At 46.7% G+C, this 20,550-nt stretch overlaps 1 protein-coding gene across 1 annotated transcript in view; it reads left to right on the forward strand.

Moving 5' to 3' along the window:
* The window catches only part of IGDCC4 (immunoglobulin superfamily DCC subclass member 4), a 102,994-nt gene that overhangs the window by 19,653 nt on the left and 62,791 nt on the right, over positions 1–20,550 (forward strand). Inside the window, exon 2 of the mRNA XM_062583843.1 lies at positions 16,624–16,953. Coding sequence (XP_062439827.1) covers positions 16,624–16,953 — 330 coding nt within the window. The remainder of the gene's footprint in view (positions 1–16,623; positions 16,954–20,550) is intronic.

Below are 20,550 nucleotides of genomic sequence, written 5' to 3' on the forward strand. Positions count from 1 at the left end.
TGACTGTGTCTGTGTCTGAGGTTCCTGGGGACACATCTCATTGCATTTAGGACTGCTGTATGGTAAGGTTCCCTGTGATCTCTTTCTCAGTGCATTGGAGAGAGCTTATTTCTCTTTCTTGGCGCCTGAGAGCAATGGGAATGTGTCAGAGGATGGGAGGCCCACTGGCAAGATACTATCATGTCAACAGCAGCCTCACTGCAGTCCAAACCTCTTCCATTTGGAGCTTAACAGCCCTGCCAAGCTTGAAGGTCTTTGAGAGGAGATGGGGCTGGAGATAAGGACAGCCCTTGTGATATGCTTGAATTAATGTGGCAATGGCAAAGAGCTCTCAGGCCTGATTGGCATTCGCTGCAGCAGACAGCTGGGGTACTTTTAGACTTGGCTGCTCAGAACCATCTGCCTGTCCCCGTGGTAGAGGGTAGTAGCTGGGTAACACAGGTAGCAGAAACAAATGCATGTCTGCCTTTTCCACCACTGCCCTGAGCAAGGCTCAGGCCTCTGTTCTTCAGTGTTTGTGTCCTTTTGACTTGCACGTATTAAGCTAGTTACAAGCCAGTGCACTGCCTGCTTTGCACACACTGAATTTACTAGTTTGCTTAGAAATAGGTGTCAGCAAGATGTCAGCCTGATCTTACTAAGATCTCATTAATTCTGTGGAATACTCTGTAGAGAATATATTAATATTCTTACTCTGTTGACATGTATTAACATATATAATAGTTGTATAATTGTTACTAATAATTATAATAAGCTGCTTCTCATAGACAATAGTCAGAATGAATATTCAGGAGTCTCCATAAGGAGCTCTTAAATCACAATTGGTGGACAGGTTGGTTCATGTAAGTGGGGCTGAGAAGTACCAGTTTACTGCATGTTTCCACCTAGGAGTGGTGTGGGACTGGGAGGCCAGACTTCTTGTGTGTAGCTGAATGTGTTTATCTGTGTTGGCTGGTTGGAGCGGGCAGTTTGGATCAGGGAATTTCCATGCTTTTAGCTGGAAATTGCTGTTCCCTACCCTGGCATTTGCTGTCATTCAGCAGAGGCAAGGTCATTTTACATGTGCATGCTCCTATGCCACTGCAGTGCAAAAGAAAGATAACATTGCTTAAGTCACCTTCAGCCTGTAAGTCACCTTCAGCCTGTAGCATCAGATTAGAGAAGCCCATTCTGCTCTCTATTATGGAAAGATCACTGTCAGTGGTAGAGTCATCTAGGGATGTCCTTTCTTCAACTACTCTAACTCGATGTTCTTCAGACCACTACCCTAGGTGAGGTAAAGCTCTTGCTTGTGAGTATTACATTTGCTTATATAATTGCTACCCTACTAGCCTGAATATTGACATTAGTTACAGTAGAAAACCAAGCAAAATCCCCTAATTTTTAGCTCATTAAAAGAGCTTTTAGATGCTTTTTAGATGTGTTCTTAAATATAAAAACCCGCTAAGAAGCACATGGAAACCCACGGTGATTACAATACAACACTTGACTCTGAGAGAACGACTCTTCTTCATTTGCTGGAAAATATTACCTGGTAACATATCTGAAAGCTTGACATAGGGCGACAAGTCAGCATGATTATGGCAAGGAAGCAATGTTCAGGATTGCCCAAAGAAAGATTAACTTTTCAAGTCAGCTTTTACTGATACAAACTGTCAACCACTGTGTTGCAATAAAGAGTAGAAATAACTCCCCCCTTTAAGATCAGCATTTCATATTTAGTTATCTAAAGTGCTGGGTGTTGCAAGACTTCATAAAAATGATTTTGAAATATTCTGCTGTGTTTACCTTACAGAAAGGCAAGTGCTGCCAGCTGGCAGGTGCTCTCGGCAGTATCTCATCCCTGGAGATGTTCGGGGTGGAGCGTGCGTTAGAACATCCTGTCCGTCTTGCAAGGGTCAAAACAGGATTGTTCCCAGCAGCACACTTTTCTGCAAAGCTCTATCCAATTCAGGTTTGAAAGCCCCAGGCTTGGTTTTCTGCTCCGTTCTGCTGGGTATCAGTTTCCTGTTCCCAAGTTTTCCGTTGCAGGAAAGCTTTCTCCTGGGTTCCAGGAGTGCTCTCTAAATGCCATGTGTGCATGTATTTGCCAAATACTTGGTGGACAAGTTGCTAGAGGATGGATCTCTGAATTACATCTCATGGTTTTGGGCCTTGCAGGATCAGTATATGCTCTGCTCAGTAAATAGCTTTTTATTAAGCTTGTAATACGCAATATAGAAGTAATTTTTCTTCCTTCCTGGTGTGACCACGTTGCTTCATGTTACAGTTTTCATTGTTATGCCTACATGGTTTTTTAACAGTCTGCATTAAGCTTGTGAGCTCTTGGTGGCAAGGATTGTGGGCTGTCTCTTAATGTTGTATTTGTGAAGTGCAGTTGTTCCTTGATGTTAGAGTAAGACTACCACAAGCGAAATAATGCAGCTTACTGTCCTAATCCTGCTTAAGCTTAGAGGTTCTGATTTTTTTTTTTCCTGAGTTCTTGCCAAGACCCAACTGGACCAGGTGCTGAAGGTGAATTCAGACACTTTACCAGAACTTTGTTTGCAGCTTCAATCTTTGCATCCTCTTCCCTCAATCTAATTAAAACCTGCTGTAGCAATTGCTGTGAAGCCAGCCGCAGTGCTTTGGCAGGTAACGAACGCAGGGCAGTGAAACCTCCAGCTAATCCAGCCATGCTATGAAGTCATAAGAATCTTGTTAATTTTTAAAAAGCCCTTGATGCCCACTAATCCAAATCAATTTTCATTTCTTTCATAAAGTCATGCTTCCATTTAGGCTTCAGCGAAGAATTACAGCTAATTTGTTCGATTTTATAACAGTATAATTGAAAAAGTGATTTTAATGTCCTGGCAACCATATTCCCTTTCTTTGGTTGTTAATGAAAGAATCCATTAAAGTTAAATGATTTGGGCACAGATTCAAGTCGAATTGCCTGAATATTCTAGGGGAGTGTTTCTGACCATCTGCTGCTCTGTCATTGGCATTTATGTTGTAAATAGGACCAAGAGAAGGACTTCACAGGTCTTGTTTGAACCATTAAGTGTAAAATATCATTTTAATTTTCTGATTTCAGTGTAAATAGTGGAAATACTCTGGAGAGTTGGAACTGTTCTGTTCTGCAGCATCCTGCACTTAAAACTATCACTGCTGAGCTCTATTTCCACATGCCTTTCAGAGGCTCTCCTGGCTATTTGTATTGATTACAGCTCATCATTCAGTGGCATGTTGTAACTTCCTTTTAATGACAGGCAAGACAACTAAAAGTGGAGCCTGCGAATGGAAGGCACATTTGATGGAGAAGTGTTTCTCCCAGTGCCTCAAGTCACATCCGTCTGCTTGCAAGTGCAACAGTACATCCTCATGCAGGACTGGCGAGTGTGAGCAGAGACAACGGATCAGAGCAGATCAGGTCGTCCTCTTGCTGGCAGGTGATTTAGGGCTGTTGGGGCAGGCTGATACTGGGAAGCACAGGCCCCGTACACCACGGCAAGGGCAGAGTCAAAAGGCTTGTGTCCTCCTTTCCCTGGAACACACTTCTCCACTTTCTGTCAGTGCTGAGCTTTTGCAGCTCTGCTTGGTGGCACGCTGCATGGCCTGACCTGCTAGGAAGCAAAACGGGCAGTGAACTGGACCATGAAAGTTGTTGGGGATGACACTGGCTCTTGTTGGGTTTGAGCCTTTGACTTAGAGGTCTTTGGGGCCAGGCATAGGATCCTCTGCTAAAGCTGGAGGTATGTCCATCTTGCGCAAGTACAGTGCAGGTAGCCATCCCCGCATCGTGACCCCAGATCGCCTGTCACAGGGTTAATATTTACTCGTTCAGCTGGGGTGGCTATCCTCCCTACTTCAACAGCCTTGTGAGGTGAAGAAAAAAAATTCTCAGTGGTATCTTTCATTGGAAATTACAAAACAGATCCTAAGTTCCTGGAGGTCTTGAAAAGCTGAGGAGACCAGGCTACGCTTGATAGGCTTGTTCCAAAGCTTTCTGCTACATTTTGCCTGTAACAGTTGAATTGCAGAGGCTGAAGCGTGGTAGAGAGGACAAGGATTTATTTGCTGGGAAGTCTGGGTTCTAGCTTCAGCCCTGCAGTGGAGACACTGTTTCATTCCTTTGTGCTTTGAAATATATATAAAATAAAATTCCCCCTCCCCCCTGAGCATCAGAAGTGAATACGATGCTTAGTTTTCCTCTGTATAGTGATGAGGAATTGACAGATGAAATGTTCACTGTTGGAGTTGAATTTTCTTCCACTTTGTGTGATTTTTATTTGTATATTTGGAGTACTTAAAGCCACTAACTGGGGTTGGGAGGGGAAGCTACAAGACATACTTAGAATTTTAATTATAGCCCATAAGTGAAGGACCTCTGTGTATTTTATTTTATAATAGTAGTTTCTAGTTAAGTGACTGTATTCAAGAGACATAATACTGAAACTTGTATCATATTATCTCAAGCATCAAGAGATGAAAGCATATCCTAAAAATATGCTAAACTTAAATAGTTCAAGTGCAAAAATAGATAACATTGTAACAGGAGATTCTTGTTGTCAGACTCTCCTGTGATGTTTGCAGATCAAACGTGTATGTGCTTTATGAAATAAAAACAGGAACTTCTGCATCTAACAAAAGCAAAATGACTGGCTTTCCTCTCTAACATCATTGGAAGAAAAAATACAGAGAGTAATTATGTGTTTAAATGTTGTTCATGAAATCATGCAAATCTAAGCCAGTCCTTTTAGCTTGATGTAGTCCTTTAAAATGGCAAATATCAGCTTATTCTTCTTGGACCACTGTTCAGCAGCAAAATTATAGTCACCTAAGCAAATGGGCCTTACAATGTTAACACCAGCAGATAACAAAAATAGCATTTAATAACTTTCATTAGAGTTAGTGTTTCTAGAGCTTTAGGCCTCTGCTCTTGCAAGTCATTTACATAATTTGCAGGTACAAGCTGCTGTGCCAGACTGTCCATCTGATTCTCTCTCTGATCAGAGCATATTAATGCTCTTGTTTGATGGTGTGTTACCAATAATTATCTTGGATTGCATTAGGAGCATTTCCAGCATTGCAGCTGGTCTCTATTTTTCACTGAGTATATTTCAGGGCCAATTACAGTACTCTGATGTGTTATTGTTCCAGTGTGTTTGTTCAGCCCTGTAATTTTAATATGCCTCTACACTGTAAATTTATGAATGCAACCCCAGGGCTCTGTCCCGAGTTCCCCAGGCGTGCCATGCTTGCAGCTCTTCTGCAGGGATACTCTGCTATTCCTCCTCAGCTTTTTTAAGAACAGAAGGATGATAACTAGGAGATGAAAGGCTCCTCAGAGGCATTTACAGAGCAAAGCCTGAGGTTCAGCATGCTATTTTCTTGGAGTGGAGTAGGTGGGAAAGGGCAGGAGCTGGCTCAGCCCTCCCTGGCTCTGGCAGCATGTAGGATTGCCGAATTTCAACAGTTTTAGTGTTTAAGTCACTTTAGCACTCTTGGTAAGTGTCCTTCAGTGCAAGTGAGGCTAGTGGTGGTATTAATGTGCACAGGGACAGCCTGAATCTACCCTTCCTGTTCATTCTTAGTGGTGAGAGACACTTTGGGCAGAAGATATGAGGAAGGGCCTGGGCTAACAAGTTTAGATTCTGCGCAGTTCTAGACTTCAGGTGCTGTTTCAAAAGCCCTTCTGGGGACAGAGAGAAGAAACTATGAAGGCTTAATCTTTCCTGAAAGAGTCGAGCACTTTACCATTGTGATCGCTGTTGACAATTCAACACAATGAATACGTTATTACTGCTATTGATTTGTTTATTCTTTCTGGACCACTTGTTTGCAGGGAGTGCTTAGAATAACAGACATCTCGATGAAACTGAGCACTCAGTCCGAAAAGCTGGTTTTGTGTTTGTCCTGACGTGGCAGTCATCATCTATAGATACAAGCATGTCGACTGGACAAACCTTGATGCTCATACAGAAACATGAGAGCATTTAGTCCTTCCTAGGAGACAGTTGATGCTCTGCTGTCATGAGTTGGTGGCTCCCCTGGTCCTGGGTGGCTGAAATGTGCAGCTGCAGTTGGCTTCAGTGTTAGGAGCATCAGGAGTGTCTTTAAAATATTGAGAGGGAGATCTTCTCAGGTGTTTTGTTTCCTTGATGTCTGGTATATGATATTTATATGTAATGATATTCATTTACCTGCGGCTTTGGCAGCCTTTGCTTTTATCTAAGTGAGTCTAGTCATTAACCTACTTATCTTAATTACAGCTTTAGATAATGTCAGGGTTTTTTTAGATAAGACCTATAAACAGCAATATAGCATTGCATTTGTTTTAGAGGTGGTGGTGGTGGTTGTTTTCTTTCCATGCCATCCCTTCTGCTTGTTTTTAGCAGAGGGTTTAAGCAGAGCAGAGACAAAGAGCCCAGCATGGCTCTTTAGTAAGAGTTGCTTTTGGAGCATGCCACAACAAATCGATAAATTATGATTAATTTAACTTTTAAATGGAAGGGCTTTATGTACATGTGAAAATATAATACGGGACCACTGTGAAGAGAATGTATTAGATTGATGTCCCAAAGCCACAAAGCCTCATAGAGAATTATTAGATGCAAAGATCTTTATAATTAATTGAAGTAGCAAGAGCTTTTTTTGCGCTGGCAGCGTACTCCCTCCCTGAGAGTGTATTTCGAAGTAGTGTTGCTGACTAAAATGCATTTCCAGGCCTGTCATCTTGCTCTAGCTGTTGCAACCAGCCAAGGTCGTGATGTGGCTAATGCCAGTTCTGTCCGTAGCAGCTGGCTCCTGGACACTTCCTCTGGCTTGTGCGGGGACAGGGCTGAGCGTGCCCTGCCAGTGCTAGTCCTGGGCCCGGATGTGTACCTGCGTGTAAGGAGGCTTCGGAAGCCGGGGAGCGTGTCTGACGCACCACGCTGCTGCCGGGCCTGCACAGGCCCGGGAGAGATCGCTCCGGGGTGCCGCGTCGTGCCCTGCCCCGTGCTGCAGGGACCAGCAGGAGCGCGAGACACTCTGCTCGCAGTCTTTGCTGCGCTCCTGCTGCCCGCAGTGCCGTTCTGGTGCCCAGCTGCTCATCAGGCACTGAGATCCACTTAGTGACAGCGGATGATCTGAGACTCCCTTGCTGCTGACTGGATAAATATTCCTGCAGCAGTGGGAGATGGTGCACTATTAAATAAACCATCTAGCCTGCATGTATGCAGGATTAGAATAAGGTCTGTTTCCTACCAACAAACAACTGCTGAGTGCTGGAATAGCTCTGCCGCATCTGGCTATCCAGTTTTAATGAAATGGTCTTTCCAGTAGTCCTGTAGACAGTTTTAGGAGTCTTCTGTTCCAGAGAGTTTGAAACGAAGGAGTTGTTACTTTCTTATTTCTAGCTTGCTTGAGTTGCCATTACAAGCTGCAAAGTTCCAGTAACATCTGGTGACAGTTCTGGGAAATGAATGGAAGGATCTTGACCCTTCCATCTCCCAGGCCCTATTGCAGCTGAGCTGCTGAATGTTCCCTGGGAAAAGCCCTATTTTGCTGTGCCATGGGGAGGCTGAAGGCATAGTGCCCAAGGCTGTTCGGGTGCAGAGCTCCTCTTTGAGCCTCCTATTCCATAGAGATCAAGGGAGTCAGGTGCGTAAATACCTTGGAGGACAGACCTCCTTCTGCAGAGCTCATCCAATCCTGTTCTCAGTGCTGATGTTGCTGAGCACCCTGAATGCAGAGTTAAGAGATCTCCATCCAGATTTCATTCTGGGTCATCATTTGCCAAGTACAGTTGCCCTAAAAATGGGCTGAGAACAAGCTATTGACTTTTAGTTGTTAGTGCATAAGGTTTTCAAGAAGAAAGAGTGCTTTGTGCTGCTTTAGCAGGGACACACTGAAGTATAATTGCTATTTGAATTACACAATGTGAATTTAAAGATTTTCTGCAGTGCTAAGAACATACGAAGAGCATCAGAGAACGTTACGTTTCAGCAGAACAATGGCACAGTAGTTGGCTCACTGTGAGCTGGGGAAAACCCTTTGGAAGTAATAACTCCAGTTTTTCTTCAGCACTGTTCACTCCTGATTAAATGAGATTAATTGTGCTGTTGAGTTCTGCGAGTTCAGCATCCAAAATAAATACATAAATTAAGACCAGCAACAGTGCAGAGGCTTAACTGCAGTTTGAATTCCTGCCACCTCCTGCAGGATGTGGAGGGGAGAGAAGCTCTTTTCTCTTAGCGCGTGATATCCTGCAGAACACACGCAACGCCCCAGTGCTCTGCTTGCATTGTCTGTGCACCTTTCCTTGCTCCCTGGAAGGTTTTCTTTGGCTGGAGCGCTGCAAGGTGCACAAACCAGTTCCAAAGTGCCAGATGTGTGTGGAATAGGAAACGTACTGGCCGGGCTCCAGGCTGTGGGACCTGCAGCGCACAGCAGCTCCCCAGGAAAACCTCTGGCTGCCAAGAACTAGAAGTGATGTCAGCTCTGGAAGTGTGTCAGATTAGAAACCCTTGTACTTTGCTCTCTGTGAAGTATTAATCTCCCAAGGCCTGTACTATAACGGGTCTTGTCTGGCTCTGTGCAAGTTTATTTGTTTTGGGCTGGAAGTGTTTGTGGGTTTTTGCGTGAAGGCACTGGAAGCTGTCAGTGGGCTGTGGTTTAACTACTTTGGACTGGATCCTGTCTTTGAGTTGATCCTGCAGCCTCACTGAGCCATGCTGAAGATTGGCCTCCACTACCCTGAAGTGAAGGTCTAAACCTTGTAATTGCCAGCATGAGTGTTTGTAGGAATTGGCTGGGCAGGCTAGAGGGGTGATGACACCTTGGGGCAGGGACCAGATCTTGCACGGTCCCACCCAGCCCTGCTCATTGGTGGCTCTTTGGATGGAGCTGTGGGGGCTGTTGTGGCAGGGTGTTGCAGGAACCAGGGTGGGGCTGGCAGGCAGGAAGGGTGGTCTGGCAGTCCAGGGGCAAAGTGCCAGGCTTGCTGGGTGCCGGCACTCTGAGGGTTGTTGCTTGCACAGATCCCTGGGGAAAGGGGCAATCTTCCTTGGTTTGGGGGGCCACTCCTAGCTGACAGCTCTCCGTGTGCTGCGATCGTGGGGCTGGGGAGTGCCATGGGCACTTCAAGGCTTTTGCTTCGTGCAGAGTTACAGTGTTGGTACCTACTGCTGTTGCCACCTGGCTGCAGGCTGTGCAATCTTGTGTCTTCTAGCCCTCTGCAAGTGCTGTTTTATCTTTCGGTGTGGGAGTTAGAGGCATGCAAGCTGTGATGTCTAACTGCAGCCTTGTCACTAATGATAGTGTTTCGGTTATGGCACTCTAAGAATAGGTGAGGCAAACACATAGGGAGAGGTGTTATCTTTTACTAGATCGATTGATATAGTTAGGAAAAGTGGGCTGGCTTTTGAGTGCCTAAGACTGCCAGTGGCTTTGACACAGCAATGACGTGTCAAAGTGAACATGGAGTGGTACAGCCTGGTTCTGCCCAGAGCTGTTGTTGCCTGTGCTTTGCTTGATGTCTGCTCTGCCTCGGTCAGACCTGAAGAAGGCCTTGTGTTTGCCTGAAGCTCTTCTACTTCTTCCAGCTCAATCAGTTTGACTAAAAGGAGATAGTACATCTCTGAAAATACTGCCTTTCTTTCTTTCTTTAGGTCAGCGTGGGTGATGGCTTGAATGATGACAAGGTGGTGGCCCTGATGGAGCTGTTCTCGGACAGTCAGAAGGCAGCTGGGGCTATGGTGCATAACTGGAGTGGGTTTCTCTGGTGGGTTTATGACAGTAACAAACTGGAACTGGAACATACCCTGGTTGCCTGAATCAGCATGACAGTGCTGTGTTTCCATGTGGTACTGTGCTGTTCAGGAGCACATAATTAGTTTAATTATGGACCTAGCCCAGGGACTTGCGAGTCTGACTGCGGCTCAGGTGATTTCAGCAGTGCTCGGTGCTGTACACAAGCAGAAAGGCAGGAGATGCTCCACTGGTTTGTACAGAAATGTGCCTTGTTTGGTTTTTGTCTGTATGTTTTGTTTTTAAAATAATCACTAAATCATCTGCCCTGTGAGGAACGGCTGCGAGATCTGGGCCTGTTCAGCCTGGGGAAGAGAAGCCTGAGGGGGGATCTGATCAATGTGTACAAGTACCTGAAGGGAGGGTGTCAAGGGGATGGGGACAAACTCTTTTCCGTTGTCCATGGGACAGGACAAGAGGCAACGGGCAGAAATTGAAGCACAGGAAGTTCTGCCTGAACGTGTGGGGGAATTTCTTCCCTGTGAGAGTGACGGAGCACTGGAACAGGCTGCCCAGAGAGGCTGTGGAGTCTCCTTCTCTGGAGATAGTCAAGGCCTGTCTGGATGCAACCCTGTCTAACATGCTGTAGGTGACCCTGCTGAGGAGGGAGGTTGGACTAGGTGATCTCCAGAGGTCCCTTCCAACCTTACTGATTCTATGATTCTAAATCACAAATCTTCTTTCTCTGGACAAAGCCATTTGTCTCCTGTTGAACAGTAACCTTTTATTTGCTTATGCTGTGTAACAGAGATCAAGGGCGTATTTACTTCTGATAGCCAAAATTTCACCCAAACAAGTACGTTGCTTGTCTAGGTCTTTCTTCCTCATTAAGTGATTAAATTCCAAGGAAAGAAAAGGATTTATTCACCAGGAGACTGAGTTTTCCATGCTATTCTCGGCCATGGAGTGCAAACTCCGACAGATTTAGTACTGTGTGTCCTGGAGGTGAAAACAGTGCTCTGAGGGTCTTGCCTCTGACCGAGTAATTGCATGTCAGGAACCTGTCAAGCCTTGCTGTGCTGCTAGCTCACACTTCACGTGGTTGTTTATAGTTTTGTAATCATGAAAGCAAGAGAATTTATTCTTTTTTCCTCTGTGCTTAGTGGTAAGCTAGGCTGTTCCTGCCTCCACCTGATGTTGAAGGAGGAGAGACCCTAGGAGAGGTCCTTGGCTGTACATTAAGACGTGCCTTCAGAAAGGGAGATACTGGCTGGTTTAACGTGGGTTTTCAGATGCCCTCTGTTGCGTACTCTTGTTTGAATGTGGGATCAAGCCTTCCTGGCAGGGGCTGTGTTCACATGGAGTGCAGAGGACAGTTTTTGGCCTTGAAGATGTTACAAGTTGTGTTTATACTGCAGGCCCTGTTTTTTGTGCCAGTCAACAGGAGACTTTTCCATATACTTCACTGGGCTTGAACACCAGAGGTGAGTGGAGGGCTAATGGGAGTGAGGAAGAGATGACACAGATGATTTAGGAAAAAAAATTTTTTTTTCTTCCCTCTTGTATCATTTTTGTGTAATACAGCCATGGTGTTAGCAACACAGGAGAGAGTAAGCACCCCTTCAGAGCCTGGGTTCAGAGAATATAATTTTCTTGGAAGCAAAATGCTTTTAACTTGCAGCATCAGAAACCCTCCATTTCGGGGCATGCTCTGCACTTCAGCACATCTGTGTTTCCCCTGGAACGCTCTGCGTGTGCACGTATACACTGTATGTATCTATGTGTACATAAGGATTTGCACACACATTCATAGCCCTGAAAGCACTGTTGTCTGCAGTAGAATAGCTGGGTGATTTGCTGGCATTAGTGGGGTTTAGTGTGACTCTGGTTACTGTGAGTGAATGGGCTGAGAACACTCTGTTCTACTCTCCCCACACGCTTCCTTGTGCTTTTGGCCCTTCCATTTTTCCTCTTTTTTTTTTTTTTTTTTAGTATTCTAGCTAGTTATTTTGAGATGTTTTCAGTGGCTGTTAAGTGATTTCTGGGCAGGTGATAGGTGGATTTGCATGCTCTGATCTAAAAGCCTTCTTTGAATATACTGTGGGATGTTGCCTTCCATAGGGGAAAGGTGTACGGGGTTCCCTGGCCCAAATTTAGACATCTGTGAGCTGAACATCTCTGGCTCTGCTAGACTTTCAAGTTTGAAGTTACATCACTACGGAGCCAAAGGAGGAAGCTCTCCAGCTCCGAAGTAAAGGTTCTGCAGCTGAAGTATCTGCCTTGAACTGATCTGTGAAGGCTTTATGACTTCTGAGTCTGCCTCCAGATTATTATTGATGTCCATTGGAAGAGCTGTGTTTGCTGCATGAGGCAGGCTGCTGTTGTGGGTGGCTTTCGTGGCGTTCGTTAGAGCATTACTTCCTGCAGGTAGGATGGTGAAGGTGAGCAGGAGGCCGCATGTGTGCGTGGCCTTGTGTTTGAACAGAGTTGTATCCGTTTCTGTCACTGTATGGTGAAGAAATGGAGGTTGGAAGTAGTTGGCAGCTTCTGTGAGCACTTAACATTCCTGATTTTCATTTGTCTTTGATCTCACTTGGAGTAATTTTAGTCCATTCTGATCCTTTCTCTTGAAAGGACTTTTATCTCATTGTCAGCCTTGCTAATTTAATGTAGTGTTTTGAACCAGACCTCCTCCTACGTTTCCCGAGCCTGGAAGGTATTTCTTCCTTAATCAGGGAGTGTTTATACAGTCCTTTGAACATCTTAGGACTAGAGTCATAGTGGATTTTTGTTGTTGTTCAAACACCAAGTCCAGGTTCTGGGCCCTGCTGTTTCAACCTCTGTACATGCAGAGGGCCTGTTCCAAAGAGCTAGCGGTATTTTGGGGCCAAAGTGGCAGTCAGGAAGGCTGGATGATTTGGAGTAGGTCTGCACTCCCCAGAGCAGCCTGGTATCAGGGGATCCATTTGCCCCAGCTTAGAAGCCTCCCAGGGCTGTCTTAAATGATAGGCAATGATGGATTGTCACGTGTCTGACCAAGGTTTTTCCAAGCTGACCTTTGTCATGGTCTTCTGCCAAGTGCTCAATGTGAGCCAGTCTGCAACCTTGATGGCTGTGAGTATCTCTGGGCTTTTTGGATGGCTCCTTGGTCTAGAAATATTTCTAGTGGTCCTGGAATAAAGAGCAGCGGTTTGAATATGGTCATGTAGCTCTCACCATCACACGGATAGTGTATAGCTTGGCAGTGCAGTAGATGTTTGCAAGTAGAAACATTGATACCCTGGGGATTGGTTGCTCTAAACGCTGTTTGCCGTTTCTGGGCAGATAATAGGGTCGGAACATGTTTGCAGGAAAGGAGTGACTATTGCACTTCAAAGATGTTTACTGGCATGAAGGCATAAAAGAGGACAACTTCTTCCTATTAATAGCCAGTGAGATTTTATTGTCAGTATCAGCTCCGTGAGTGCACTAAATACTGATGATAGGAACAGACTCTGGTCCCTCTTGGAGGTGAGGAGGAGCCTTTGATCCTTGTCACCTTAATAAGCATGTTCCCAGGCTGTGGCAGAACAGTTGTCAGCGAGGGTCTGATTTCAAATGCGTTTTCTTCAAATGGTTGCTTTGCCTCCCTTGGTATAGGAGAGAGACTCTTGAACCAGGCTGTCAGGCTAGGCTGTGGGTGAACTCTGTAGTCTGGCACTGAGTTTTGTAATTGGCCCCTTTTTTCTAACTTAATGGCTAAAAGCTTGGATCCCAGGTAGTTTTTGACTTTAGAGAAAGGCGTTTAGAGGTGTTTAGAGATATGCAGACATCTTCATATTTTTTTAAAAAACAAACATTTCTTCTGTTTTGGTGCAAAGTACGGAGCTGTCTGTTCTTGCTCCACTGTGAGTCTGTTGAGCTGCTTTTTAGAGGACTGGAGTTGGAGAGGCTGATAATTGCTTCTTGCCAGTCTGTGCGGGTGCTGGAAGCTGCGCTGCAGATCTCTGCTCTGTTCCCGGCTGCCTGAGCTAACCAGCTATACCTTCTCGTTCCTCCTTTTAAAGAGGAGCATTTTCAGCAAAATGCCATTTAGTTACAGACTGAAGGAAATGGAAAATAGAACATAAATATGGGCTGTTGCCCAGAGTGATGAGCAGGAGTGCCTGGCTCTGGATGTGTGCCCATGAAGGAAGTGGAGTGGGGAGGACAACGTGGGTGTGAGGTGGCCTAGGGCAGCTGGGCCACCTGGCTGTGTGGAGCCAGATGTGCAGAGCCAGCTGTGGGGCTCCACATGGCAGCACCCAACCAGGCCTGCAGCCTTAACAGAAGGTCTGTAATGAGAGATGATAAAAGCAGGTGAAGAGAAGTAGCCCCGTGCCGCATACCTCAACCTTTCCCTTGGTGTGCCTGCCTCCAAAGAGCTGTTGTATAAGTACAGGCTGATGAAACATGTCTGATGTAACATGCTGCCAGGAACAGCTATTATTGTGAGGACCCTTTGGTGAAGTGTCCTGAGATGCTTCTCCATGGATGGGTGTTCTCACATAGGTTTTGCTGCTCAGGGTTTGCCTCCTGTCCTTATTCATCTAAGTTTTCTCAGCTTCAGACTGCTAACCTGTTCATGGGTTTGGCTATGTCATCTTCTGCACATACATTTATTGGTAAATTATGTGCTTAATTTCTTCCTGTTTTGTACAGTATTTTGTACCAGATGTCTTGGATGGAAGGTTTCCAGTGACATTGTCAGTTCAGAGCACTTGGTGCAGCCTTTCAGCCTCATGTTCCCCTTACTTCTGGTATCCTGTAGAGCCAGTTAAGTAAGTTTTGTAGCTTACTGTGGCCCTCAAAGGGCTAGTCTTCCAAAGGAGAAGTGATAGAGAATGTGCAGAGCAGTCCCTACAGCAGCGTCTTTGGTAACAGTCCCTACAAAGTGGCAATACCTGTGCTGCCTGAGGTGGCCAAACCGGAGATAAGCTGGCCCAGACTGTGCTAGCCGCCAAATCCAGATACTATGCTTCAATGTATTCAGAATCCAGCTCCCCACATGGTGGGAATAACCGGATCTGAGCTTGATGGCGCCTGCCATTCCCTGCTGCACCTCCTTCCTGCAGATCACGAGCTAGCAGCACAATAGGAGCATCCAGGCGGGTAAACTGCAAATCCAGGGGCTCGCAGGCCGCTCCGTGTTGGCGGCGGCTGCCCCTTTGCAGGGAAATACAGTGCGTGGATATTGTGCTGGCTGTGCAACATTGTGCACTCTGCGCAGCCACGTGTAAAATGTGCCTCTCTGCATCCTCCAGGATTTGACGTAGGGGCCTGGGGGAACGGCCCCTTGCAAACTCAGCCGTCCGTTACGTTATCCCACACTGGCTCTCTGGTTGACAAGTTCATGTGTGCAGAGAGCCCCAGGACGCTGTCTCCTTGGTTCTTAGTGCTGATGACTGAGGAGATCTGAAGTGGGGTGTTCACCAGGAGGAGAGCAAATGCCTTATCTATGTCCTTGTGTGATGAGTTGCACAGAGCCCATCAAAGGCACTGAGGGAAGCAGGAACCCAGGGTCATCCTATCTGTCATTCAGAAATGAGCTGAGGTGCCCAAGTGCCAGCTGTTGTGTCTCTATGCTTCCTCTGACCTCCGTGGAAGGAGTCTCATATCCACCATGGGCAATCACTCTCTCAAGGGAGAGCCCTGCGTGCCCTTGTGCTCCTAACCTAGACATCCCAGGGAAGTTAGGGAGCGCTTGGGGCAGGGTCTGTTCTGTCCCACAGCAATGGCAATAAACATGCAGGTGGAGCACATGTAGGATTTGTGTGTAGCCTGCTTGTCACTGAAGGGACACAGCCTGCCAGTGTCAGGTTCTTGGTGGTCTGACTGGGGGCTGCATTTCACTGGGCTGGTGCAAACAGGGATGCTTATAGCAGCACTTGCTGCAGATCTGACACGCTTGCTGCTCCACAGGCTTCAACAGGTACTGAATTAGCCATGTGCATGGGCAGGGCTAGACCCTTCCTTTCAGGGCACCTGCAGTTCCCAGCACACACCTCAAATAATTCCATCTCCCTGCATGTGTAATTTTGCGTGTCATTGCCCCTAATTGCATGCTTAACACACACTCCTTTAAAATACAGCCTTTTTATCAGCAGTAGGTAGTAGCAGGTTTAATAGGGTGTTTGAATTCCTATAAAATTAATCTGTAGCCTTCTGCGATAGGAGACGGGCAGGGAGCCATGTGGTTCATATCCAGTGTTGATAAACTTGTTATAGAGGCAGGAAACATTTTTGATTGGAGCAGTGACAAAATAATTTGGAGCAGAGCCATAAAAAGAGTGAATGGTGATGGTTTGAACACAGCGGAGATTGAAATTGCTGGTGTGTGGAAGCAGCGCTGCCAGCTAACATTGACTTAGTGTCTCTGGAGAACTCTAACAGCAAATGCATTTTATTAATGGCAATATTCTTTTAGGAAATGCTGAGCCTTGTTTCAGAAGTGGAGCTCTCCTATGAGTATGTGGGTTTGGAAGGTGGCCAGACTGAGACCTGTTCAGCTTAACTTGTTGCTGGTCTGGCCTCTGCTTGCAGGAGGCAGCCTGCTTTAGGGCATGTTCTGGGTGAGACATGGTGCAACTCTCTCTTGGTCTGTTGGTTTGCAGCTGGAATAACTTTTATTTTGTAGAGGGAGAGCCCTGCTTGCATTCATTCTGGATTCAGCTATATTGCATAAAACACTTAGAGAAACAGATCACATTTTTAGACATTCTTCTCATGTCTTTCCTGTCATAGGAGATGCTGGTCATCTAGCAGGGCTGAATTTTGTCTGTAATCTCTGATCACATTCATGGAGAACTGTGCTTCCTTTGCTGTGCAAAACTGGGACATGATTAACCAAGCAAAGTAACCCTTAAGGAAACAACTATCTTTTCTTTGCAGGGAAGCTGTTGGAAGGGGATTCTCTGGAGCTGAGCTGTAGTGCTGGTCCTGCGAAGGTAATATTGGAGCCCAACGAAGTCGTGGTTTTGGGCTGTAACGTGGCCCCTGTTGAACAGGTGACCAATATCACGTGGAAGAAGAACGGGTTTCCTTTAGTGGAGCAGGAACATCTGCACGTGCTTCCGAATGGATCACTCTTCATCTCATCCCAAGCTGTGGCAAAAGACAGCAAATCTCCTGAGAGGGCCAGCGCTGAGGGTAATTACTCCTGCGTGTCACACGGCTCCCTAGGGGCTGTCACCAGTCAAACAGCTGCAGTCAGATTTTCAAGTAAGTGTCCCCCCCCTCCCCACCTCGTGCTTAGACAGACAGTCTGCCTCCCAGAGAGTTTGGACTGAAGTGTCTGTGATGTGCAGTTCTGTTAGTAATGTGTAGGTGGGATCTGGGATCATCCACGTATAAGATGTGCTGTCTTTCTCCTATCCCTCTATTAATATCCTGTGTGATTCTACCAGGTAAGTGTCATGAGCTGCAAATTAAAGACAGGATCCTCCTAACTCTCCAAAAGCCAGTGCTTGCTTTTTGTGGAGAAATCAGCACCTTGGAGCCCAGCTTACAAGAGGTAATGATTGTCCCACTGATGAACTGGATGCAGCCATTATACTTACATGTATCAGAGCTGCCTTGTGACTGCTGCTGTTCCCTAATTCCTGCTGCTCTGAGCCTCCAGCATCCGGCTTGGACCATCACTCTGTAGGAGCAAAAGTTCCCAGTAGTGTGCTGCTCAGGCCATTCTTCATCAATTACTGCTTTTACTCTGCTCAAAGCTTGTGTTTGAGGGCTGTGCTGGTTGGGGCAGAACTGGCCATGCCAGCAGGTGACGGTGTGGTATATAGAGGAATGCACCTGCGTAACTCACCCGAGGCAGCTGGATGGGGCTGGTTGTCTTTGGAACAGGACAGCTTGTTTTGGTGTGCTGTCCCATCTAAACCCCAGAGGCAGCACAAGAGAGCCTGCAGCTCTGTCCAGGTCAGGATCTGCCTTGAGAGAAGAGTGTGAATACACTGATAAAAGAGTTATCTCTGAGAGATGGTCAGGTGGACGTAGGTGGCCACTCAAGGGGCAGAAAGTGCTAGATGCAGGCAGACTATGTGCAAGTGGGCCAAGTTCCCTTTTGTCTCTGCTCTCAGTAGCTAACTTGGATCATAACAAGTCTCTAGAGGCATCTTCTGCTCTGCCCATTCATGAGGTCTGGTGACTTTGACTTTTAGCACATCTGAATGTGGTCTTGTGAGAACGATAAAGACTGTGAAAGTAGCTGGGACTGAGGCTCCGAGGGAGGCCTCCGGGTCTTTCTTCTGTACTGCGGGGTCCTGACAGACACGATGTTGCGTGTCTCCCCATCTGATGGCTTTTCTTTGTGAAAGCTTAGTGCTGACTTCAGCACAGTGAGTAGCGGAAGACCAGGGGCTTAATCTTTGGCAACGCAACCTCTGAGCAGAACTGAGGCTGGTGGCTGTAGCGAGCAGGAGTGTTGTGGCTCTCTGTGTGCCTAGTGGAGCCTAGGGAGGTGCCAGGGTCCAAGCTGGGACAGACACACTGAATTTTAGTTCTCAAACATACCCGGTTAAAGCACAGTACTGCTGATTTCAGGTTTGGGCAGGAGGCAGGTAGGCTTTCCTTCCTGTTCTGTAATACCTGGGTGCCAGCAAGAGTGTCCCCAGCATGGAGGCATGTGAACAGCGCTCTGCTTTTTGTGTGTGTTGTGCCAGGGCAGAGAGAGCTGACCCTCAGATGAGGAAATCCTTTGTGCATCAGCATGGTCTGAAATGCCTGCTACAGGATGCTCCCCTCTCACAGAGAACAAACTGGACCTGGCTGCTGGACTTGTGCTCCTGGGCAGCTTTCTGCCATTGTCCCTATCTGTGTCTGATGAATCCTGCCAGGCCCCACATGGCTGAAAAGGACACAGAGCTCCTGGCCTGCATGGTTCACTTTCCTGAACTCTGGGGCAGCTTGGCTGTTCTTGTCCTTGAGTTTCTGACAGTGCTTTTGAGTGGGACTGTCCGTGTCAGAACTGCGAAAGAGGGAGTTTGAACAGAAACAGGGAGGCAGAGCAGGGTAACCTTTCCTGGCACCTCTTTGCTAATCTGAAAGTTCTTCTCCGGCAGTCCGTGTTCCTGGTGCTGGGCCTGAAGAGCACGGCTGCAAATGAGCCGATCAAATGATGTCTGGCATGCCATGCTGCGACAGGCTGGTCTGGCCCTGGATAAGCTGTTCGCTCCTGCGAGGAGCTGAGAGGGAGCTGGGAAAGGGCTCTGGACCCCCCTGCACTGGGTTTGGTCATGTATAGCCTTGCTCTGTGTTAGCTCTTGTGCATGAGCTGATGTACTGTGAGCAACTTCCAGGCCACCATCTGTCTCTCCTGGGCTCCCTGGTGAGCAGGCTCAGTGAAGCTTGGGAAGGAGCCCAGGGGGGACTTGGAGAATTTGGTGCTGAGCAAGGAATGGTGAGACCAGGGCCGAGCCAGACGTCGGCAGTGCTCTCAGTAGCTGGTGAACGCAGTAGGTACCAGTGGGGTTTACTCAGATGTTCCCACAGGCAGAATTTGCCCCGTCTCAGTGTGATGCGAATCTCTGAACTCGAAGGGGGAACTCCAGATGTTGAAGAGCAACATGAGGCTGGGACAGACATGTCTGTCTACATGACAAAGAGTCGGTGGCTCTGCTTGGTGTCAGGACTGTCTTATGAGGTGAATATCTGTTTATAGTAGAAGAGATGAAAGGAAGGGTTCTTCAGTTCAGGATGCCTTTCGTTTTAGTCACAGAGAATGGCACTACATGATCTGAACCGCTGAATCTTTGTGCAGCATCCAAGCACAAATTCCCTTGTATTCCAGAAATGGCTCCTGGAATTATTTTAAGGGTATGAGTGTCAATAAATGATTTATTGACCTAGCAAACAAGTAAGGTTAGAAAATAATGGAAATGCAGTACCCCTTCTCTTTAGAACAGTGACCTGTGTAAACTGTTGATGAATGCAGCTGCACAGCACATCATGGGAAACAAGCCTGAAAAGTTTTGTTTCCCATTTAGAGAAACTAGGGCTGAGATGCATTTGCCCTTGCCCAAGGCTGTCCTAGGTGAAGATGCAGACTGGATGTCCTGACTCCCAGAGCTGGGCTCTATGCACTGCGACGTACGTAGTTTTCTGGTACCGCATGCGGGGGCGGAGGTCTGGCCAAGTATATATTTCAGTCTGTGAGCATTGCTGTAGAAATCGGTGCTCCTGAGAGGGGATGAAGTCTTTGCCAGATCATGGCTCTGTGTTTGGCCTAGACCTTTGCAGTGACTCTTCTTCTCTCTCTCTTTTTTGTTTTGTTTTTGTTTTTGTTTTGTTTGTTTGTTTGTTTGGCTCAGAAAATGTTTGGCATGCAGCACTTGCAGACTGCTGGTGCCCTTTCCCTCCTGCCCCTCCTTTCCATAGGGGTTTGCCGTGCTGCTAGCAGTATTTCGTTACACAGAGGGAGCCCTGGCAGGGGGCTCTAACAGGGCGCTGGATGGATGGAGTCAAGGCTCCTCCGCACAGATACTGTTTGGATAGCTGAGAGACTTGGAGCAGAGTAATCATTATTCTAGGTGGATTTACCTAGCTACTCTTGCCCCAACCCTCAATGCTCTGAATTAGGATATATTTGCTTTTAGGGGCTACCTATGTTGAAGCTGGCACCATGTCTCTTGCCCAATTGCAACAGTTACAGACCTGGGTTTACTATCTGGTGCCTCATGAGTGAGAATGGTGGGAGTGTCTCATAAACAGGAGATTGACTTAAATTGCCTTTTTTCCCCCTCCATTCTCCCAGCTCTGAGGTTGTTTCATAGGAGTTTAGGTGATGCATCTCTCTATCCTATCCTCGGTTTCTCCCAG

This window comes from Rhea pennata, chromosome 10 (assembly GCF_028389875.1).
Source record: "Rhea pennata isolate bPtePen1 chromosome 10, bPtePen1.pri, whole genome shotgun sequence".
NCBI classification, from domain to species: domain Eukaryota; kingdom Metazoa; phylum Chordata; class Aves; order Rheiformes; family Rheidae; genus Rhea; species Rhea pennata.